The 24,036-nt window shown below is 42.0% G+C and overlaps 3 protein-coding genes across 6 annotated transcripts; all 3 read left to right on the plus strand.

Annotated features, from left to right (window-relative positions):
* The first annotated feature begins 947 nt into the window (after window positions 1-947).
* Window positions 948-5,238, plus strand: mlc1 (modulator of VRAC current 1). Of its 2 annotated transcripts, none has more exons than XM_068602944.1 (12): window positions 948-1,112; window positions 1,451-1,773; window positions 2,205-2,294; window positions 2,461-2,514; window positions 2,646-2,747; window positions 2,859-2,960; window positions 3,173-3,244; window positions 3,325-3,441; window positions 3,564-3,620; window positions 3,896-4,018; window positions 4,309-4,470; window positions 4,801-5,238. In XM_068602944.1, the coding sequence occupies exons 2-12, from the start codon at window positions 1,516-1,518 to the stop codon at window positions 4,879-4,881; spliced, it is 1,218 nt and encodes a 405-aa protein (XP_068459045.1). In that variant the 5' UTR covers window positions 948-1,112; window positions 1,451-1,515; the 3' UTR covers window positions 4,882-5,238. The 2 variants fall into 2 exon arrangements, with proteins under 2 accessions (XP_068459045.1, XP_068459046.1); XM_068602945.1 differs by having other exon boundaries at window positions 4,804-5,238.
* Window positions 5,239-9,908: 4,670 nt separating this feature from the next.
* Window positions 9,909-15,920, plus strand: panx2 (pannexin 2). Its single transcript, XM_068603991.1, has 5 exons — window positions 9,909-10,131; window positions 11,522-12,636; window positions 12,850-12,985; window positions 13,245-13,430; window positions 13,786-15,920. Exons 1-5 carry the CDS (start codon window positions 9,933-9,935, stop codon window positions 14,130-14,132), a joined length of 1,983 nt encoding a protein of 660 aa, XP_068460092.1. The 5' UTR covers window positions 9,909-9,932; the 3' UTR covers window positions 14,133-15,920.
* Window positions 15,921-16,012: 92 nt separating this feature from the next.
* Window positions 16,013-23,803, plus strand: trabd (TraB domain containing). 3 transcript variants are annotated; one of them, XM_068603838.1, is made up of 10 exons: window positions 16,031-16,105; window positions 16,639-16,678; window positions 17,007-17,061; window positions 18,730-18,896; window positions 19,214-19,354; window positions 19,670-19,780; window positions 20,158-20,297; window positions 20,469-20,656; window positions 21,367-21,463; window positions 21,551-23,803. In XM_068603838.1, the coding sequence occupies exons 2-10, from the start codon at window positions 16,655-16,657 to the stop codon at window positions 21,732-21,734; spliced, it is 1,107 nt and encodes a 368-aa protein (XP_068459939.1). In that variant the 5' UTR covers window positions 16,031-16,105; window positions 16,639-16,654; the 3' UTR covers window positions 21,735-23,803. The 3 variants fall into 3 exon arrangements, with proteins under 3 accessions (XP_068459937.1, XP_068459939.1, XP_068459940.1); XM_068603839.1 differs by having other exon boundaries at window positions 20,469-20,641; XM_068603836.1 differs by lacking the exon at window positions 16,639-16,678 and having other exon boundaries at window positions 16,013-16,105; window positions 20,469-20,641.
* The last annotated feature ends 233 nt before the right edge of the window (window positions 23,804-24,036 follow it).

A 24,036-nucleotide genomic window follows, 5' to 3' on the forward strand; every position in this document is an offset into this window, starting at 1 on the left:
TGTGTGTGTGTGTGTGGGTGTGTGTGTGTTGGCCAGAGACATTAGAATGGCGAGAGGGACGGGGAGGGGGGGGGGGGGGGCAGCAGTTGTTAAGCAGTCGCCATGGTTACCACCGCCCAGGAACAATGTGGCGCTCAGACTGCTCCGCTGCGTTAAACACTGAATGAAGTCCTGAGCTCCACATACATGTACATGCACTTGCTCGTACACTGGCACAATACACACGCACAGACACACACGACACGTCGTCATCCAATGGGATTTACTCCCGGTCGCGTCGTTGGGACGTTCTTAGTTAAAGCAGAAATGATCCGTCATCAGATGAACTGTGTCACACAGGAGACCATGTGATTAAGCTGTGGAAATGTCTCTGTTGCCTTTTTTTTTCTAAAGCACTGCTGGGCATCTTAATTTACTGGGCTGTGAACTGCAAGTAACAACAAGGGAAGTTGTGAGGGGAACTCCACAGGGGGAAACATTCAACTTTAAGGCTAAAAAAAACAACTGATTGACACGCTACGATTCATGTGCACGTCTCTGTAGCTGCTTCAGTTGTCTTGCTATCAACTGGAATTTGCAAACATGTGTATTTGTGTGTTTCCACGCACTCATTTCAGAGTGTCTTTTGTTCAGTTGTATGAGTGGGTGGATGTGCATGTGTGTGCGTGTGCAAATGGGAGCGCAAAAAGGGTGTTTGCCCTACTAGCTCTGCCCCCAGCGCGAGCCCCTTCTTCCTCCCCTTGTTGTCATGCACAGCCTCGCTCCCTTTGGCACAAAGTAGGCTGGCAGCACAAGAGCCATGTGTTTTAGCTCCACGCTTTGAAGGGCTCAAAAAAAACTTTTCAAAACTGAGAAACGTCCTGTGAAAGGAGAGAGAGAGAGAGAGAGAGAGAGAGAGAGAGAGAGAGAGAGAGAGAGAGAGAGAGAGAGAGAGAGATGGCAAAAGGGGAGTGGGGGTGAAAGAGAGTGTAAGTGTTAGGGGAGAGATGGGGAACAGAAGGAGCTGCAGACAAAAACAAGCTGTCCTCCATGTGGTGACATAATCTCAGTTGTTGACGGATACTTTGCTCTTTATGCTGGAAGAAATTTTCTTGCAAGAGATTCAACAACAGGTGAGTATGGAGGGAGCAGCAAAGTGAAAAGGAGGAGGATGGAAAAAATGGTGTCCTCTTCACCCAGGCAGACTAAAGGAGGGGGTTGTTTTTGAGATACTGCGTGATGAATGGCCTAGTGGCTCGTTTTCTTTTAGTTTAATGCACTTTTCATTGATCCCCCCCACCCCCCCTCCCTGATTTTCTATGTTGAAGTGCTCTGTTTGTCATCTTCAATTTGAAAATGAACTCGTTGCCTCATGTGGACGAGAACAGCAGTGGAGAAGCATGTTGAAAACAGATCAAATTACATAGATCCTGAACTTATTCAGCTTTTACAATTGTTCCCTCTTTCCCAGAGGCTGTAACCCTCACTCGGCGCTCCCCATCCCATCATTGAAGTTAGCCACCAGCTGTTCTAGTGATGCAGTGCGACGAGCTCTCGGGCCGGGAGGAGTTCACCTACAGCCACGTGCCCACTCTGGAGAGGGGCGGTGGGTCGCTGGGGAGACGGGGAGACAGGGGACTGGACAGAAGACCGGACAGGGGGGAGCGGTATAGGCCCGAGCGGGACAGCTTCACGGTGGACGTGCGGGCCAGTGACCTGCAGCTGGCCCAGCCGGAGCCTCTAAAGCACCCCTGCTTCAGCTACAGGGCCTGGCTCTACAGCGTCCTCATAGGGGTGAGAGGATCGACGGAGGCACATCACAGGGTGTATCTATTTAGTCCATAACACACAAACTTTAAAGGTTGGGGTCATTTTTTATTCTGATGACACAGCGTCCCAATCTAGAAATTTTGAGTGGCATGGCGACACAAAGTCTTGTTTTGTGCTTCCACATTTAGGGAATGGGACAACTCTAATTCCTAAACTCTGGTTCCTCTGATGAAACAAATTCATGAATTACAAACATGATTAAAGATATGAATGGGTGAAGAGTTTGGTATGTGTATTGCGTTATATCTGCTTAACTGCACAGAGTTGTATTGCTAAATACGTGTGTTTGTGTGTGAGAGAGAATATCAGTATTCTTGTGCAGTCTTACTTGTTGAGCACATTGATGAGTTTCTGTATTTGCGTATGCATGCATGCCTGTGTGTGTGTGTCCTCAGGGCAGTCTGCTCATCACATCTGGGTTCTCTCTGTACCTGGGAAATGTGTTTCCTATTGCCATGGACTACCTGCGCTGTGCTGCAGGCTCTGTAAGTGACCGTCATGCAGGTGCAATCACAGTCACGCACAGCTGTACCTTGAGAGGTTTTTTTTTTTTACATGTTTAGATTACTGTCTTGTCAAAATGCCAATCACACGACCTTTGAAGATGCCGCCTGCTAAAGTAGAAAGATGATTTGTTGCTGTTGTTCACAGGGCCTCCCTGCTGCCATCGTCAGTTTTGCCATCGCCAAGAACAGACATGTTGCAGTGAGTGAACAATGAACGCACCAAAGGCGACAACATCATTTTGTTTTAATGGATTTGTAATCAAATTCCCCGAGGCAATTAGGGCGCGATGCTAATGAAGGCTAATGTGTCTTCTTGTTTTTGTTTTCGAGGTATCAGATTTCCAGGTTGTCTACGTGTCGACATTTGCGGTGACGACCACGTGCCTGGTTTGGTTTGGATGTAAACTGGTCCTCAACCCTTCTGCCGTCAATGTAAATCCATCATCGCAATGAAATGGAAACGACCAATCCTTTCGGTTCCACATAAGGATATTTAAGTACTTTTTTTAAATTATAATTAAGCCTTTTTGTGTCTGTTCTCAGATCAATTTCAACCTCATCCTGATGATTTTGCTGGAGGTGTTGATGGCCAGTACTGTCATCCTGTCAGCCCGCTCTGCAGAGGACTGCTGCTGCCACAGGAAGGTGTGTGTGAGTGAGTGAGTGAGTGTGTGTGTGTGTGTGTGTGTGTGTGTGTGTGTGTGTGTGTGTGTGTGTGTGTGTGTGTGAGTGTGTGTGTGTGTGCGTGCGAGTGATTGATTGCTTATAAGCCACCATCTGATGGGTCTCCTCTTTTACTCTCCGTATAGCATTCACTCTTCCATCCTAACTCCTCTCAACCTTCATCCAACTTTTAGCCGGTGATGTATGACAGATCTCTGGTTCTAACGCCGGCAGTGTTCCCCACTCGACTCCTTAAAGCCTATTCTGTGAGTAGTTTTCAGTTTTGTTGCATATGATAATCCCGTCTGGACGATGCTTATCGGTCACTGAAGAATGTCTCTTTTAGGTTATTGAAGTCATTGTTGGAATTTCTGCTGTATTCGGAGGAATCATTGCACTCAACATGGACGCCTTGCTTCCCGGCCCCTACTTGTCCGTCACATTCTTCTGGATCCTTGTTGCTGTGAGTTTTTTTAAAATTAAAATATACTTTTCATTATGAAGAGATTACACCTCAGAGTGATTATAAAGATGCCAAACTGGCCATATCACATGACTTTGTGTCTCATCTTAAATCCGTTTCAGTGTTTTCCGAGTGCTATTGCGAGTCACGTTGTGTCAGAATACCCCAACAGATGTCTGGTGAGTACAAGACAATACACTTAATTCTTTTGAAGGAGGGATACGATCCGTTCTAATACTCTATTTGAAGCCGTGAGTGTTTGTGAGTGACATTCTGGTGCAAAGGTGCAAAATAATGAATGTTATACCTACTGTAAGTAATGGAAGTTAACACGGATGGGTGTGTGCGGATGGAAGGTTATCTTTATCATGAATAACAAAAGGTCTAGTCTTTTTTATTTTTTCTTCTAGGTCTACGTCGACTAACGCTTTTCTCTCTTCCTGGTGTCTCTCAGGTGGAGGTGTTGATTGCCATCAGCAGTGTAACGTCTCCCCTGCTCTTTTCCGCCTCCGGCTTCCTCTCTTGCAGTGTGATCAGCTTTATAGAAGATTTTCTGCATGATGTGCCTACAGCCAAGGTGACTTTATTGAAGTAAAAATTCACCAGGGGTGTGCAATGTGCAGTGTGCCGTGTGCAGTGTGCCGTGTGCGGGCTTAGGAGATACTAGCTACCCAGCGTTGAGTTCCTTTTGTGCGAGAAATACAGGAACAGATTTTAAGGGTAAACTCAAGATTGAGTCATTGTGAAATCTCATTCAGATTGGTCTAATTTAATATTTGTGTGTGTGTGTGTGTGTGTGTGTGTGTGTGTGTGTGTGTGTGTGTGTGTGTGTGTGTGTGTGTGTGTGTGTGTGTGTGTGTGTTCCAGAAATCCTATGACATCCTGCTGTTGATTCTGATGGTGCTGCTGCTGGTGCAGGCAATTCTCACTGCAGCCACTGTGGTGCACTGTGCCTCCTACAAGAGTCAGCTCCGCAGGGGGGCTCCAGAATACGATGACCGAATGCAAAGCCCGACCCATTACTGTGAGGTGAGGCACTTAAAAGCAAATAGTTGAGTCTGCCTTTTTTTTCCTCCTTGCCTGTCAACAGGAGACGTGATATTTGATTATCTCCCAGGCGTTCTCACCAGCTACAGCTCATGTAAAGGACATTTAAATGATTATGGCATAAAAAATATATGAGCTGGAAACATGTAGAAAGCACATTGTGCTGCTCATCCTTCACACATCATTTATCTGAATGTTTTGGTCATCTTTCCCCTTCTACATTTCTTCTCTCTCTCTCTCTCTCTCTCTCTCTCTCTCTCTCTCTCTCTCTCTCTCTCTCTCTCTCTCTCTCTTCCTGTTCTGCTTCCTCAGCAGCAAGCAGCCAATGGAACGATGCAGGATTTTGACAAAGACAGAGCCTGGAAGGCAGTTGTGGTCCAGATGGCCCAGTGAACAGTATACGACGGTGCACACAGAGGTCTGGGGAGATGTGGAAACTCTGTAAAGAGTACAATCCTGAGACAGAACACACTGGAAGAAAGAAAAAGCAACAACGATGTGTCCAGAGATGGTGAGAGAGACATGTCAGAAAAGAGAGCAGGAAATAAGGAACGAAAGATTGAAGTTTGACAGAATGTATTTGTATGTGATTAAGATCATAATGCTTTCAGCATTTTTTTTTTTATTTGAGATCCGTTTTCCGTTTGTTTTTTATATATTTTTTGGCCTGCTTACTGTAGTGAGCAGTATTTGACCTGAGCATTAAACCATTCCCTGTAGTTTAATCATTATGTTTTACATTGACACTTAATACATAGTGTTGTAATGTCTCAATATAATGTATACTTTATTCTATACAGTAAATGCATTCAACAGCATGTATTGTGGATGATGATATTTTGTTTTGTTTTGGAGGTTGTTGGAAGTAAGGTCAAGTATGTCAGATAATACTTTTAAAATTATTTCTAAATAGTGAAGACTGACTTATCTTAGCACTCTCTTGACTGTAAGTTTTTACTTTGTTAAGTAGTTGACCTCTTTGTGTCTTCTTGTGTACAGTGGTGTGCTAGTGGTTGCAACAGTTTATTACAAGATCACTTATCCACTTGGATGTTACAGATTTACTGATGTAAAACATGTGAACTGAAATTCTGTTGACCTCAGCAAACATGTGTGATGGTCTATGTGTTTAATGTTGCTCCATTAATCGATGTGCAGATGAAGTAAGAATGGCAAGAATCAAATATACATTTTGTATAATTCCCTTAATCAATAACATTACAGAAATATTGTTGAATTATTATCCTATTATCTTACTATCACTTTGTGATGTTTACAGGTATTTTATATTCACATTCATGGTCACTGAAACTTTTCACACCCTTGCTTTGTTTGGAAATCAGAATTGTGTTATACGTATTGCTGTACTCTTGTTTGCTACACATTTCCTTTCTTTGTTATTTTACTCCCATCCCTCCAGTTCTCTCTTTGTTAGACACTTCGCTTGTTATATTCTCATTAAAAAGGAGTAATTTCCCTCCCTTCTATATAAGATTATGCCTCAGAAGGCCACGGTGACACATTGACGAAACACTGAAATATTATGCATATTGGTTATCACACTTAGCCAGTTTTGGTTTGCCAACTTTGTGCACTCCAATACAACTGTTCTGCAATAAAAACCTGAATGGAGCCTAAAATGTCCTTCTTTTTTTTACACTCTCATTAAGTTGGTAAGTATATTATATGTTTTAGCCTGGAGGTCTTGGTGTTTCTGATATTCGGCTTTGGTTGGAAAAAAGCAAAACACTCTAAAGACAACACCATGTTATGACCTTAATGACTAACGGAATTGACACATTTCTGAACATTATGAACTTCGTAAAGGTACAATTTATGGAAGGGATGTAAAGTATATTTCTGATCATATGAGGAATAATGAAAGGACTGTTTTTGTCCTTCGGAATGGACATTCTCAAGATCCCTGCAATGATACCGAGAGAGAGAGAGAGAGAGAGAGAGAGAGAGAGAGAGAGAGAGAGAGAGAGAGAGAGAGAGAGAGAGAGAGAGAGAGAGAGATACTATATTTGGAAGCAGACGTAGTGAGGTGCGGCTTCCCCAACCGGCAGAAACCGGCTTGAGGAGAAGTGACTTGCGGCTCGGTCGGGCTGGTGGCGCACATCGCCGCGTCGCCACAAGAATCCCAATGGAGAGCACGAGGCTGCTGTCAAGCAAACTTACCCAGAGCTCTGCTGTACACCTGTCTCTGTTCAGCAGCGAGGAAGTGCTGAACTAATTAGGCAACAGCATCAGTGACAAATATAATATATTAGAGGCAGTATTGTATTGTGCGGCTTCCCAAATACTATATTGTAAATATCATATCGGGGCTCCTCCTCCATCCGTTGTCCAAAGCTCTACTTTATTTCAAACTTCAGGTTACCCAGATGTTTTGCCACACCCATTGAGTTTGAATGACAAACATCTTCCTGGTTCTCTGGTCTCATAGATCATGGTCATGCAGGATAAACCTATAATAATAATAAATGGAGCCTTATAGGTTGTAGTCTGTACAAACGGGAGAATGGTAGCCGATTATTCACGAACAACCGAATCTTAGTTCCTAAATAGACAATTCCTTTGTAATATTATAAAACGATAGTTAACTATGTAAGACCTTCTATTGTATTTTATCACCTATTATGTTCCCGTGACACTTCGCAAATTTGTTCATAGGAATTTAGGTCTGTAATATTTCAATGATAAACCTCTAAAAACAACTATCGCCAAGATGTAGATTTCTGCATTCACCTATAATGGATCGTGTTTTGTCCTTGTGACGTGAATCTCGATCGCATTTTTGATGGTGCTTTGAACCGGAGAATATTAATGTGTTGTATCATCCCTTGTTCCTGAGGAAGAGGCAGGGCAGGGAGGGGAGAGAGGAGCGGGTTGCAGGAGGGAGGGGATCTGGAGGGGAAGAAAAGGCGGAACAAACCGGTGTGCTCGGATACATGCTGTAGCTGCTCGCCCGCACTGCAGATTAACTCTTACCGTCCCGGGAGATGCAGCGAGACATGGTGAGTGGATTGTTTTGTTATTTCCCTACTGCATGCACATGGCTCGGTTGTTTGCGCCGCAGAGTGAGTGGGGCTGTTCTGGTGCTGGTCTGCTTTCCAGTGTTGATAGATGATGCTGGTATTGAGCATCTTAGAGCCGCCAAGCAGCAAGATCTCCCCTTCTCTCTCTCACACACACACACACACACACACACACGAACACACAAACACACACAGAGACGCTGATGTTTAGCAGCTCGGCTGACTATTCGGGAGCTATCCGCCGCTCAGGTGCTGAAACGGCTCATTGTCTGCAGGCAGCTGCGGTTCACTGTGAAGCAATGTCTCTGGTGGAAGTGTGGTCCTCCTGGTTGCGATTATCCCAGAGTTCTGGACTCGGAGACCTGTTAAGGTTCAACACGAGCAAACTGGAACATAATGATCCTGTGATGAAATGCTCCTGCAGTGTTCCTACAGGGACTCACCGATTAATCAAAAGTGAGAAAGAATCAGTGAAGATACTCTATGGTGGCATTGTATCTGCGTTTGCATCTTTCTCAAACGTCTAAGAACAAGTGTTAGCTCCAGGAGCGCAGACAAAGTTATTCCATCTTCGGCCATCATCTAATTAAGAAGGAATCAATGGGGTTGGTCTCCTTAAGCTGTTGTTCTGGAGCCCAGCTCTATCTTTCTTGGAGCATGCTGTGCTGTTCTTAGCCAAGAGGGATGCTGTATTCAACCAACAAAATGGAATTCCTTCTCTAAATAGCATCGCCCCAACTGAAGGGCATTATCTGGCTTACAGACAGACAGCAGTGCCGCCTCTAAACAGGCAGCTAGAATGGGATGCTGTCCCTTTAAATGTAAATTATGCAAAGTTTGTTTCCTCTTTCTTCAGACAGTGTTTGTGGATAGTTATCTTGCATGTCACCAGACAGAGTATCTATGGTATGTCATGTTATAACACCAATTGTTGCAGGTTGTCAGTTTTACCACCCTTGAATAATCCTTCTGTGATCCTACTTCAAAGAAAACCTCTTCTTATGATCTTTCTCGCCATGCGGGTGAGAGTCCCCAGTACTCATGAAACAGCAAGTTTCCCTCACAGAGATACTAAGTACACTTTCCAGCCCTCGATCAGAGGGCTTGGCCTTTAAAAGGATTTCATAGATGTGTGTTTTTGCATTATAAGAGGAAAGTTTGAGGAGGGCAGAGGGAGCACTGGGGAGAGAAAGTAAAAGGGGAAGAGGCAGAGCGAGAGGGCGAGGGTTGTTAGAGCTGATAAACTCGTCATTGAGGACATTCACGTAACCTTCAAGCCAAATGAGCATGCAGCAGGCACCGACTTAATGCACACGCATATGCATGCTTATGTATGCACTCACACAAGATACTGAGTGTGGTCTCACCTGACATCCCAGTGTGAACATGCTGTTCCACAGAAATAATGACCATCAGAGAGGGGTCAGGGATGAATTGTGGAATATCAGACAGTGTCCAAAAATAATTAAGGTTGTTCGTTTCTCAAGACAAAATAGAACATTTGTCAAAATCACAGAATTTTTTCCTTTTTTTTTAGTGAATTCCAAGTAAGCAAAGAAAATACATTTGTTCTTTAGTGTCCTTGCTCCATCAAAGTCAAACACACCGCTAGGTGTGTTTGCGTGTGACCACACACTCCACTGGTCACAGAGTGAGGATTAGTGGTACTCGGCCACATGACTGTACAATACCAGACAATGGATGGAAAACCAGGGCTTTCCTGAGGATGTGAGGCCAAATTCAAATTCACAATAGAGCTGATTTGAAGATGGTTGTACTGATTATGATGATTGTGTATATGTTGCCACTAATGACATTTCCAACTTTGATTTAAAAACAACAAACAATGTAACATACTGTCCCATCCTAACTGGTTCTCTTTTCTTTCAGGAAAGGCTCGGTCAGAGTTTCCCTTGTCCGAAGCCTGTGTAACAACTCTTCAGGCAGCGATCACTCTCCCTGGGGATCACGAGGACGCCTCCTAAACTCAGCCCATTCCTCAACCTGCCACACAGAGAGTATGGACTGTGGCCAGGTGCTGTAGAAATGGGGCAAAACAAAGGGATGTACATTAAAGAAGCCGAGCGAGGGGAGTGCTCCTAAACGCCATGCGTATTCTTCTAAAAGAGGGGAGCTGTGGGAAACTGTAGCTGTGAAACCCAAAGCTCTGAACACAGGCTTACACAATATGACCTGCTGCTTTTCCACACATGGTGACAGCAGCTGAAGCTGGCCACACATTTCTCTCTGTGTGTGTGTGCCTGTGTGCAAGTATATCACACTGTGTTGAAAAGTATTTAACATCAGAAGGGAGTGTCTGGTCTTCCCTGCAGCTCAGAGGGAGGTTGTAGGGCGCTCCCTTCGTGTTTCCGGATGCAGAACATCCTCGATCAAAACTTAGACATGGCCACGGCTCTACTCGCCGGTGAGAAGCTGAAGGAGCTGATCCTGCCGGGTTCTTCTCAGGATGAGAGGGGCGGGTTGCTGGCCGGCCTCATGGTGCAGCTCAAACTGGAGCTGCCCTTTGACCGTGTTGTCACTATAGGGACAGTCATCATCCCCATCCTGCTGGTCACCCTTGTCTTCACAAGGAACTTTGCAGGTAAGACTTCTGCCACTAGAGGGGGTTCAATGACACAGAAAACTGTCAGAGTGGAAGCAGCAACTGTATATTTGAATAAACCGTGTAGTGTTTTTGTGTCTTCTGGGACAGACAGTGATAAGAAGAGATGTAAGTAGCAGATTAGGAATGGGAGGTAAAGGAGCGTTTACATACGCATCGCAGAAACAGACGGAGAAATCTAAAAAGGGTTAAAATGGAGGCCGACTGGAGCTAGGGGAGTGAAGAGGAAGGTTAGAGGGCCGACAGTGACGGGAGAGATGTTAGTTCCCTGCTGAGTCAGGCTTTCTTCATAGCAGCATTAACCGTCTGGGACTGAGCGTTTAAGTCAAGCAGCAGAAAAAAGTTGGTGTTTTAACGAGTTCTTCTGTATTTCCTCACTAGTGTGTTTCATCATGGTATTTAGGGATTTGCCAAACACATTCTGAATGACTCAGCATCCTGCCCTGTGTGACTGGAACAAACCAGAATCAGAACCGCTTATTGCCAAGTATGTTTCACACACAAGGCATCTGGCATGGCGGGTGGAGCCTCACGTTCGACAAACTAATGTCATTGCACATATTATCCTGATAACCAGGAATATAGAATAATACTCACTGACTTCAAAAATGTATTTAGAGAGCAAGTGAATCCTTTGTAAGTTCAAGAGATTAAAGTAGACCTGCTGCCGCCCTGAACCAGAGAGAACTGATAGAGGACAACTTTGACGGGAAGAGGTGCTCTCACTTCCTCGATCTGAGCTTCTGCAGATCATCATTTCAAAACGTCTTATCAGAGACACACAGCACTTTGGACTGAACAGAAGAATGATTCTGGGAGATTCTCTGAGGTGCAACAGGGAAAAAAAGAAAGAATGAAACTAATCACATGAATGAGAAATATTAGTTTAGAAATGCGAATATGTTGCATTTAACACAAAATTCCCATTTAAACTATTGTCTTAAGCACTGTGAAATGAAGGTGAGCACTAACGTTTACTCTGTTTTAAACATCTGTTGCACCATGCAGAACTACTGAATGATTACATTTTAACCCACCGTATTCAGTGTAGTTGTGTGGATACAGTTTTACAGTACAATGGATGATGGATGATAAACAGACATTTCAGGTATGTGAACCTTCTTTCACTTTCAAATAAGTGCTTTAGATACATATTTTGTATAAATTTTGCTAGATCTTGCCAATACAATTCAAGAAAACAACGTCATAATTGATAAGAGTGATGAGTGAAATTCTAAAAATAGGACCCAGGATGTAGCATTGTAGCATTCGTCTGTGAGATAATATACTCAATTTATATTATGAGCTATTATCATCCAAATGCTAAAGTCATTTTTGGGCTGATTATTTCTTTCCGTACTTTCCTCAGAGGAGTCCATATACTGTTACACACCACACAACTTCACCAGAGACCAGGCACTATATGCAAGAGGCTACTGCTGGACAGAGCTGCGGGATGCTGTACCTGGTGTGGAGTCTCATCTTTGGCCTTCACTGTTTGAACACAAGTTCCTGCCCTATGCCCTGCTGGCCTTCGCTGGAATCATGTACATCCCCGCTTTGGGCTGGGAGTTCCTTGGCTCGACGCGGCTCACTTCGGAGCTCAACTTTCTGCTTCAAGAGATTGATAACTGCTATCATCGAGCCGCTGAGGGCCGAGCCCCAAAGATCGAGAAGCAGATCCAGTCCAAAGGACCTGGCATAACTGAGCGAGAGAGGAGGGAGATCATAGAGAATGCAGAGAAGGAGAAAAGCCCTGAGCAAAACCTGTTTGAGAAATATTTGGAGAGACGAGGCGAAAGTAACTTTCTGGCTAAGTTATACCTGGGACGCCACCTGGCTATTATCTGCCTCAGTTCCATTCCCATTTCCTACTTGAGCGCCTACTATGCTCGCCAAAGACAGAATGAGTTCACATGTGCGCTGGGTGAGCCCCCGGACGTTAGCAGCTATTACGAGCTGAAGCTCAGGGTCAACTGTAAGCTGCCTGCTGTGCAGCTGCAGCGCATCATGGCTGTAGTAGATATCTCTCTGCTCTGCACCATGAACCTTATCATCCTGGTAAATTTGCTGCACCTGTTTGTGGTGCGCAAGTCCAACTTTGTATTTGACAAACTGCATAAAGTCGGTATTAAAAAGCGGCGCCGCTGGCAGAAGTCTCAGTTCTGTGACATCAACATTTTGGCCATGTTCTGCAACGAGAACAGGGACCACATCAAGTCGCTCAACCGCCTGGACTTCATCACCAATGAGAGTGATCTCATGTACGACAATGTGGTGAGGCAGCTGCTGGCTGCGCTCGCACAGTCCAATCATGATGCTACACCCACTGTGAGGGACTCTGGGATACAAACACTCAATCCAAACATGGACCCCTCTGATCTTGGAGTGGGAGAGATGGCTGGGGAGCCTCTGGTCATCAAACGGCCCCGCAAAAAGATGAAATGGATCCCCAGCTCAAATCCTCTTCCTCAGTCGTTCAAGGTGAGTGAGTTGCGATTCAGAAAAATGAATTCAGCATCAAAAATCAATTGTACTGTACTCTTGAAACTACAAGAACGTGTTACCTGTAGCACAGCAGTTGATATGCACACGGACTTTCAGAAGGGCCTCTTTCTTTGAAGAGGCACAGGAAGTGCCCTCAAGTTTAAGCTGTAAAGTAACGACTTGTATTTGCATTTTCTGTCATTTGTAAAGGAACCTCTTACGCTGACACGTCTGGAAAGTAACACCAAGCCTGAAAAACCCAAACCATTCAGAAGAAAGACAGTGGCGGACAGCTACATTGCACCACTTCTGGATACCAAAAGCACACAATATCCTGCAATAAAAGGTATGCTGTGCTATGAATAGTAAGTCTGTGAATTGTTTTATTTAAAGCTGTGCTCATCAATATTCTTAATAATGGATCAAATGAACAAATAGATAGGTATCAGCAAACATTGTAGTTCCACCCTTCAGCTAACTGTTGTGGTTTTACGGCCGACAACTCAGCTTTCATCAGTGTTGTTTCCAGAGCTCACTTATTTGGATGACCTGTTTGTTTCTGTTTTGTTCTCCTTTTAAGTCAGACTGTTCATTTTGAATCGTAGATTTGAGTGGGATGGAGAAAAAGCACACACCCAACTTTTCTCTGGACGTCCACCCGTACATGCTGACCATTCGTAAGCCCAAGGTGGAGGCCACAACCACGGAGTCACTTCCCTCAGAGCACAACATGGACACAATGTACCTTGAAGGCACACACACTATTGTGCATGTGTCTGGTGCCACAACAGGTATGTCCGACTGGGTTGTCTCTCCTTCACACTTGCATTTTCTTGTTCAGGGTTGAATTCATCACATTTCACTGGTTAAATATTAAAATAATTAGTATGCAGCTACACATCTCACCTCGTTGCACTTTGCATATGCCTGCAATAGGCTATTGGCTATTGATGGCATTACGTGTTGTTATATCTGGTAGACATGCTCAATGAATATTGCTAATGCTGCCTTCCATGATGGTCAATCTGCAAAATGAGCTGACCTTAGACATAGTAAAGATGTTGTTTTTTTAGAAGGGGACACACACAGACTGTATTCAATTTGACAATTCAATTATCTCCTCTACTTTCCTTCTTGTCGCTTCAGAAACAAAGGTTTGCTCTCCAGAATCTACCAACACTGCCTTTTCTATGATGACACTACCCACCACAACTTACGTAAATGGCGTGAGCCCGAACCCTCCCTCCAGTGAGGACCCCCTCAGTCCCAAGTCCTCTCCTCTTCCTCTTCCTCTTCCTCCTCCACCCCCTCCAAGGGAGCCTCTCACCCAAATGGAAAAACCTGAGTGTGACCCACCACCCCTTACTAGAGCACCTACACACCAGCTGCTTAGTCTACGTCATACTCTCTTTGAGGAAGAAGAGGATGAAGAGCACCGTAGGGACCGACTGGCAGAGAGACCCGGGGAGCTCATCGCTGCTGGGGAATGTTGAAGGAGGAGAAGAAGAAGGACACTTACACTACACTCTGCGCACATGACTACCATGTCAATCACAGCTATCAACAGCCACCTCTACTCTTTAACTCACACTCCTCTGTGATGGGTGGATTGGACAGTAAGAAAATTACACAAAACCCTCTTCGTAAAAGCAGCGCAATTTTTAGATAGGAAAATTACTCTGAGGATAAGACAAACGTTTGTGTGTTTGATAATGTTGACCAGAGTATCGCTGTAGGTTACGATGTCACATTCATGTCTCAGGATGACTGTGTACAGCGAAACAGCCTCCAATGAAACCAGCAGTGATTTAACAGGGTGCTACAGTGCAGGGTCAAACAGCTATATTAATTAAAAAGGCTTAATGAAAGGATAAGAGATGTATGAGCGTTCTAAAAAGAATAAAAGATAAACACTTTACAGATGCATATCTGCAACGAAGACTGCATTATAGCTTCAAACTAAATGTATTTTAAACACATACTATATGATAACGCTTAGTCCCTTTATCCCAATAGCCAAGTAGAAAAGTAGCTCACGCAATACAGTTGAGATCTGCACAATTAATATGCAAAAGATCACAATATATTTGTGGCAATAATGTATGCGCTTGCAGCATCATATTTCACAGAACGCTATACGTGTATAGACACTGTATATGATGTGTTTGTGGGGTGTTACAAACAAAATATACCACACGTTTCATGGCTTTGTGATTTCCATTTCACTGTTGATTAGGAACGTGTATCAGATCTTGACTCGACTATTTGCACGTCACTAATAATAGATAAATTGGCACATTATTAAAAGGAACAGCATAGGAAGGGCGGGGTTGTGAGGTGACTACAATATTGTTTAGAGAAACTGACAGATTTATCTGACAGGCACCAGATATCTATGAGAGAAATGCAGAGATATAGAAGTTTTCTTCTTAAAGACTAATAGCAAAGCTCTCAATATGATTAACGGAGTTGGACTCAAAGTATATGACTTTTATGTTCTGCTGGCTTCTTGTGGGAGTGCTGTGATGTAAAGTGAATGAAGTGATGAGTAGATGTTAAATCATGCCTCACTGGAAGGTTTATTACATGATGAATAAGCTTTTGATTGCCATATCAGACACAATCTCAACTTCTTTCAGTAGTTCTGTCCTGTCTCACGGTGTGCCAACATCTGCTATAAGAAGGAATTAACAGTTAGAATAGTTGGTCTGTTATTGGTAGTAGAAACCAAGTATATAAGGTATGTTATCACTTTTCACAGGAAAAGAGTGGATGGGGGCCTACCACAACCTCTCCATACACGTCTTGCAGGTACATGATTACAGACATTTCAATAAAGGAACTACGTGCACTGACATGAACCAATATGACATCTACTGTAGAAGACATTAGTACTGTGGTCAGGGGTTTGCTGACATGTACGGTAGACCTATGCATACTGTTCAATTTTTTTTTCTGGGGCATTCAGTAAACATACACTTTTGATGAGAGACAACATTGTTTTTCCCATGACAGCTTCCAATTATCTTTTGGTGAAGATTGTCACGACACAGGTTGGCGAAAACTCCCCTTGTTAGACTGCTCAAGCACACTAAATGCATCCAAAAGCACTTTAAGACTTGTAGCACGAGTGTGTGTGGGAGCATGATATATATGTTGAAACACAGCTCTGCTTATAACCGATTTTCTGTGTAGATTTGAACATTGAGGACGAGGACGTAAATCTTGGACAGTCTTAATGCTCGCGGAAACGTGGAGAAGAGTCCAGACGTTGATTGTAATGTGAGAAATGTCATAATTGAAAATTATTAAAAACATTCACTTTAAAAAGAAAATGTGTGCGTCCCAGCACTTGTGGCCTACATGTACCAGAATGCACTGCGGCTGTCAGATTCAGCCGAGCACTTTAACGCTGGCTGCTGCTCTACTGGCGAGGAGTACACCGTCACACAGGCTGGCTAGCTCAGTAAGTTGTGTGTTTTTGTTTTGAGACAACTACTGTGTGTGTTACCAAATATATTGTGCTTGATAATGGCGGCATGTGTTGTTGTGAAACTGTTCGTGTTCAACGTGTTTGCTTTGACGACATTCTTACCAGACTCGCTAGCTTACGTTAGCTTAAATTAGCCGTTATCGTCATCCGGTAGCGAACTAAGCAAACCCACGAGTCCACAGGAAATGAGACATGTTTAGCAGCGCGGCACCTGAAAGTAACGTTAGCTCAGTTTGTAAACCGGAGTTACTACTTTTTCAGTTGTGCAAATCTCTTCTGTGAATAACATTCAGGCGTAATAATGGCCTCGTCGGAGAAATCCTCCCTCTTTGATTTCACAGTTACTCTTAATAAATACGTGACAGTCGCTACTTTTCCCGTGAACGTTGTGTTGCAATGGTTAGCATCGTTTAGACGTAAAGCAACGTCATCGGTTGGTTCACGCTGCCAGCTGTGTCCGTGAACGTCTCACTGTAACACATGTCTGCATCCTCTGTCACACGCAGCATCAGTGCTTCAAACATGGATCAAGACAACAATTCGGAGGTTTGTAATACTTACAATTATTTTGTGTGTAAGAGAGGGATAGAGATATTATGTCCTGATCACACTGGGTTAGAGGACACATCGCCCAGCTTTAGTCTGATGTAGTCTGTAAAAAATACGTTATTCTGCAGTCAGTTTTTTCTTTAAAAAAAAAATCATTGCAATTTCAGCAAACCCAGAGCAGTTACCCAACTAGATATGTGCAATCAGCCCGCTTTTCTCAAACTGGCTGACATGAAGTGATAATAAACAGGTATTTGCTTGATCTGTCACTGGTGTAAATATGCCCTCTGTCTAAGATATTGTTTTGTGTTTTTATGTCTGACAGGATGAGTCAGTCAGCCCATCAGAAGAGGAACTGCTGTGTATACCTCCAGGGCTCTGTATGATGTTTCTTTTTTTTATATGTGTGAATGCTGAAAGATGGTGTAATACCTCTTCGATTGTTTGGCATGTCATGTCTCTGTTAAGCAAAAGGTATATGCAGAAATATTAATAGTATTTTTATATTGTCATTTTTAATTCGAACAGTAAATGCATGTTACAGTAATGTAAATCTTACAAGAGCATAAATCCTATGCTCTGTACAAGAAACTTAAACTTTATTCCATTTGTCCTATTACATATATACATGCATACAGTACATTTGGCCTCTGTGTTGAACCCATCCGTAGCACTTTAGGAGCAGTGGGCTGCTGTGAAGAGCCCGGAGAGCAACTGGGGGTTCAATGTCTAGGACACCTTGGCATGCAAAAAGGACTTGATACCTCCTGGCGTAAATTAATAGTAGATAATCTTCAGATAATCACACGTTATACAGTTTTTCCAGATGCAAATGAATGTGCTAAGTTTGGTCACTGTTTTTAAATTTTGTTAATTTGTATAGCCCAGAATCACAAATTACAGATTTTCCCAGTTTTTGCTGTGTAAAAGAAATCATTTCTGGAAGATTTTAAATTTAAATAAATATCTGTTAAATCACTATCTTTTGCAGAATCGGGTAACGCAATGGTGATTGATCCTACATCAACTACAGCGAATAAACTAAAAAAGAAGTGAAAACCAAAATAGGGTTGCCCATTGTTTGAAATTTTTTTAACTAAATATTACAATCAATCTTTTTAATATCAATGTCTCTGCTCAAACATCATCTCTCATTTTAAAAGTTTGTTCTTCATTGCTTAGTGCAACAGTTTAACATCATGTTCCAATTTAACATTATCTTTATATCACAATACAAATCATGCCCGACCGTAACCATGGCAAACTACATAATAGTTTAAAGCTTCATTCGTAACATTGGCATTGAAATTAAATTATTATTAATAAGTTACAGAATCGCTTTTCTTTCCTGTCACTTTCTCAAAAACAGATGTAATATTATTATTTTTTAAGTATTTATGCTTGCTGCAGAGAGGCTCATACCTTCTTTAATCGGGCCGTCTAGGAGCAATTCTACAGCACCATAAATTACATTTATATAACCACATTTTTTGGGGGGTTAATAACATCAGTAAATATGATGTAAGACAGAAGTTTCAGATCTCCAGAAGACATTCAATACAACCATGCTGTAACTACTCTTAAGGAGGGCAGAGCTATGCTTTGATGTGCAGGCATATAGAGAATGGCGCTGTGGGTCAGATCCATGGAAAAAAGCGGCATACTGGTTTATAATTAAGTATTTAAGTTCACTTGTTATAACTGGGCTCAGCAGGTGGACATGCTGCTTCACTAAAAGCATCTCTAAATGCACAGTGGGGTGCCGATTCTAAAGATTATTTTTATTTTATCATCATTGATCATTACTTCAGTCATTGATATATGCAGCTACGGTTTATTGCCATAAGTGCTGCCAAATTGTTTGAAACAGAAATCTTTTAGATTGTATCTAAATAAAATATTATACTATTCAAAGTTGCTTGCCAATGAAAAAATATCCTTCCTTTTAATAGTTTAATTAATATTTCCTATAGGAAAACATCAAACACTACAGTCTTTCTGTATTTGTGTGTCCCTTTTTAATAACTGTCTTTGTTGTTCTTGTGTAGCGGACGGTGAATCAATAGAGATGCTTTGGCAGTTACGATCCCAGCGCCGCCAGTCGTCCCCTGAGCTCCCAGAGACAGTGACCCGTCTTACTGCCCCTGATGGCAGCGTCCTATACCTGGTGGGCACCGCCCACTTCAGTGACAGCAGCAAAAAGGATGTGGCCATGGTGAGCCAATGAGAGTTTACGACAATGATATGCTCTGAATTGTCTCTGAAATAATGGAATAAATCTCTGATTGTGGAGTAGTGCTGTAGAGTAGCACCTTAAAGTTAGTTGGCCGGCGTCTGTATACTGAAAGTATAAGATTAACATTCCTCTTTTGCGAAGCATAATCTTTTTTGTTGCACATTGATGATATTGATTTGTTTGTCTTTCCTTCCTTCCTCACTGCTCATTTGCCAATTATATCTTTCTTGTATGCCTTCTTACTCTGTGTCTGTCACTTATCTCGCATACCCACTGCTCTTCTGTGCCTCACACAGATGATCCGCGCTGTGCAGCCAGACGTTGTGGTGGTGGAGCTGTGCCAGTACAGGGTGTCTATGCTAAAGATGGACGAGGAAACACTGCTGAGGGAAGCTAAAGACATCAACCTGGAAAAGGTTCAGCAGGCCATTAAACAGGTCAGGTTTATGGAATGATGAGAATTGCCAATGTGTGAAAAACAGTGAGGGCAAATATAGCTAAGAAAGGACTGTATGTTCTGATTAAGGCAGTAATGATGTTTTGATATTTGAACCTATGATGGGGGAACAAATGGTAGATCTCTCACAAAGGGGATCTTTCATTGTCATCTTGGTTTTCTTGAACTATGTTTATGTAGGCATGCATAAAGCCACAGAATGTGCACTACTATTGGTCTATTTACAAACTCAAATTTGAAGAATGTCTGTCTTTCTGTTAATGCTTATTTCTTTTTTGTCCTCTGTGTTTGTTAGAATGGGCTGATGTCCGGCCTCATGCAGATTCTGCTGCTCAAAGTTTCAGCTCACATCACACAGCAACTGGGCATGGCTCCTGGAGGAGAGTTTAGGGAGGCCTTCAAAGAGGTAAATCATACACAAAACACGAGGAACAACCCCTTACCATAACATAGATTCTTAGACAACGGAAAAGTTTTTCACTGCGCCAGAAAATAACAAACAAATCAGAGACCTTGTGTACTGTCGGCCATAATCTGCGGTAGCGAGTTGAAAGGCATGTTAGACAATCGATAATGTGTCATTAAGTTCCAGCCTGTTAATTTAAAACGGTGAACAGACACTATAACTGGAACTAGTTAGTTGCAGTCCATTATCAGTAATTAATGGACACCTCCAGCCATTTGGAATTGATTCTTCGCCCAAACCATGTATGGTTGATGCATATAGGTGGATGAAGGTATCAGATTATTCCGTTTTTTTATAATTTCTTTCTTCCCACACAGGCTGAACAAGTGCCGTTCTGTAAATTTCTCCTTGGGGACAGGCCGATTCCGGTGACGTTCAAGCGGGCCATCGCCGCTCTCAGCTTGTGGCAGAAGGCCCGTCTGGCGTGGGGTCTTTGCTTTCTGTCAGATCCAATCAGGTACATGTTCACCACAGTTACTTATGCAAACCAACGACATACATACTGTTAACACGATTGAGAAAAAAATAAGACATTTTACTATTTGTTTGTTCCTCATTCTTTAGTTAATACTGTATGACCAGAAAAATGTCTTCCTCTTCTTGTATGACTACTGTGGTCTGTTTGCAGTAAAGAAGATGTAGAGAAGTGCAAACAGAAGGACCTGCTGGAACAGACCATGTCGGAGATGATCGGCGAGTTTCCTGCTCTCCACCAGACCATCGTAGCTGAACGAGACATCTACCTCACGCACACACTCCGCCAGGCTACACGCTGTGTGGATGCCCCCCATACTGCTCAGAGTGGGTATTCAACTGGTGAATAAGCTTGTAATTGCATGGTTCACATTTGTAGATTTTAAGCTTTGTAATCCTGTTCTTTCCCCATTGGCATCTATGTGCATGATATGTATTGGTTGATGCATGCATATAGTCTTATACACACACATATTATTATTGTTGTTGTTTTATATGTGTATCGCTTGTTAGAGTTGTACAGTATTTGCGCTTGAAATAGCTTTTTCCTCTAACAAGACATACACTACTGTGTATATCTGTTATCAAATGTGTTACAAAATTATTGCGTCATTAAACAACTGGTAATGACTGTGTGGTTTGAAAGCTATAGAATATTTATTTTGCAGAATTAGGGCATTTTTTATCCCGTTTTACTAATCTTAAATCTGATTTTGCATTCATGGTGAGACCACAAGAATTCATGCTCTGTGAATCATATTGTTTATGTTCAGCTGTGCATTTTGTCAGGATAATGTCAAAAGAATCCAGACATTCAGGACCTTCGTCTCTCATTTATACTGAAATATATATATATATATATATATATATATATATATATATATATATATATATATATATATATATATATATATATATATATATATATATATATATATATATATTCCTTTTGTCAGTCAAGATATTACCTGGGGTTTAAACATATTGATAAGAATTATAAAGAATATGTGGTTGTAAACGTTTTGACTCTTCCTCTTCTCTTCTCTCTATAGAAGTGCCTGCTGTGGTGGTGGGAGTTGTTGGGATGGGTCACGTCCCTGGCATAGAAAGAAACTGGGAGAAGGATCTCAATATACATGAAATCATGAGGTGAGTTCAAGAAGTAATGTACACATTCTTTAACTATGTCTTGACAATCCTACAGCTGCTCAATGTGTCTGTCCGTCTCTTCCTTAGTGTTGCACCTCCCTCACGTTTTGGCTGGGTGTTACGCACGGCCGTAAAGGGTGTCATGGTGGGAGTGTTGGGATATGCCTGCTACCGTGCTGGAGGGAGTTTAGGTAGAGTCCTCCTGTCTTTACCTGCAGTCCAATCTTTACTGGAGACTCTGCGGCCGCCCTCTGCTCTCAGCCAACAATGACACGACCGTTGACCGATTGAAACAATGCATTTTTCACCGGTAGCCTTAAAAGCAGGAGGTGAGGCTGGAGGAAGAGTTTCACGAGTCCACACTATGAACTAAAAGGATTTCAGGGGGTGAAGAGTCTTGCCATACTGCCAAATAAACCACAACAGTACTCTTTATTTTTTTTCCAGATTTTCTGAAAATCATGCATTTTGTGAGGTTTACAAATGAGAATATTTTATTTTGAATGCATTTCCGCTTACCCCACCACACTTTTTTTTTTCTTTTTTCTTTTTTTAAAAAATGAATACATTTTTATTTGAAAAGTATCATCAGAATCATCTTCAGTCACGTGCCGTGATGTGACTGAGCCATCTTCCAAGAGACTTCCAAGACTTTTTCTAATGCTGTCCTTCCTCCTTTCTGGTGCCTGACAGCAATTTTGGTAATTGGCCCATTTCAAGTCCAGCACTTTATATAAGAGTCTTGTACTGTACATGCAGCCTATGGATGCGGAAAAGAAAGTACAATTTCAAGTCGGTCACTATACTATAAATACAATTTAGGAATATTCTTGGTGCATGGAGTGACCCTCATAATGTGAGATAAATGTCTGAATTTTAAGGCTAATTGTCTTCTTAAAGCTTCTATTTAAACTGCACATTCTTCCAAATGTACATAAGAAAGTCTTTCTCATGTGCACGGTCCTGTCCACATCAACAGACAAGTGCCTCATGTTGCAGCAAGTAAGGGCTAATGGTGAACTTAAAGGGATGGCAAAACTACATAAATGCATCTTACACATACTATAACCAAATAATTAATGCAATTTTATAATAATCTGTCTTTATATAATTATATGATGGACTTTTTTTTATAAATACTGTTGCCCTTAAAATAGCCCCATCTCCTTTGTGTTGCGTTGGCTTCCGTTAAAATGACGCCATAGCCCCTTTATTTTTTGATCATGCAAACATTCAACAGAGACAGGATAAGCAATGCATTTGTCTTGTAATTTGGATATTTAATTGTATATAAAGTATAAAGCACCCTCACACATTGACTTAAACTGGCTTTATCTGTGAGTAAGTTGTTCATACTTGAAACAAAAATATGCATCTTGTACAGAAAGACATCTCTCAAAAACCTCCACATGAAACATCTGTAATTCAGCGCACCAGCTGTTTGTACTTTAATGATATATGCATTATCACTTGCCAGTTAGATTGTTGAATGGGATAGACAGGATAGAAAATAAATTGGTTTGTTTCCTTCGGAGTATTGAACTTGACCGTAATGATTTCTCAGCGGAACTTTGTGATGAACTTGTTTTGACTAATGTAAGATAAATCGACAGTTCAGGTTGGTCAGAGTTTGGAGGTAAAGCCTTACACTGCTATCACTGCTGCCTTTGACCCTCAGATATCCAACACTGACCAGTAACCACATTACAGAGCTTCTTATTGCACATGTAAAAAAAAAAAAAAAAACATCCTGGGAGCTTTGTTCTGTGGAAGGTGACCTAACAAAACAAACGGTCTGAAACAGTCATAAACAAGTCTGCAATGGCATGAACCGATACATTTTCAAAGTATTCCTTCTCTTGATTTTGAGTGATTTTATGTACAGTGCTAGAATATTCAGATGTATTTATAAGAGCTATGACAGTAGATCATGTGCTGTCTTTTGTTTGTGAAATGGTCCAATGGACTCATATGGGACTTGAGTAAAAGAAGCATTACTACAAACAATGAAGTCATCCACACATCAAACCAACTCAGAGCTTCCGATTGATAAATCAGTTATGATGTTTAAGAGATGAGGATGCTGGGAACAGCTGTAGTCATGACTCAGCCCCTCAGCCGTATAACGCATTCTAATTTAAACATCATGTGTCTGTCTCCCTTCCATGTTATGTCAAAAGGTTTATTCCATTGTATGTTGGAGAATTGCCAAGAGAAAACTGTATGAATGCTTGTATTGACTGCCTCGTGTGGTATTGTCATTGTTACCAAACATTAAATCCTAACTTCTGTAATGAATTAATAAACAATTTTTAGTAAAGATAAACTCTGTTGACCTCACGAATGTGTTGTTTTTTTTTAATTTACCTGTTGCGTTTGCCTTAGCTGCAAATTACATTTACTTGAGTCCAGTTATTCCATTTTATTGAAATGATTATTTTAAGTTGTAATACACATTAAAAGAAAATGTGATCTTTGATCAAGTAATAACGACACAACTATGCTCTCAACCATGTTAACTTAATTTGACGTTGATAGCGGTGTCGGCCCAGATGGTTCCGTCTTCACTGCGT

Source organism: Clinocottus analis, unplaced genomic scaffold, assembly GCF_023055335.1.
Source record: "Clinocottus analis isolate CAN_PGR_092001 unplaced genomic scaffold, fCliAna1.0.p SCAF_6, whole genome shotgun sequence".
NCBI lineage: Eukaryota > Metazoa > Chordata > Actinopteri > Perciformes > Cottidae > Clinocottus > Clinocottus analis.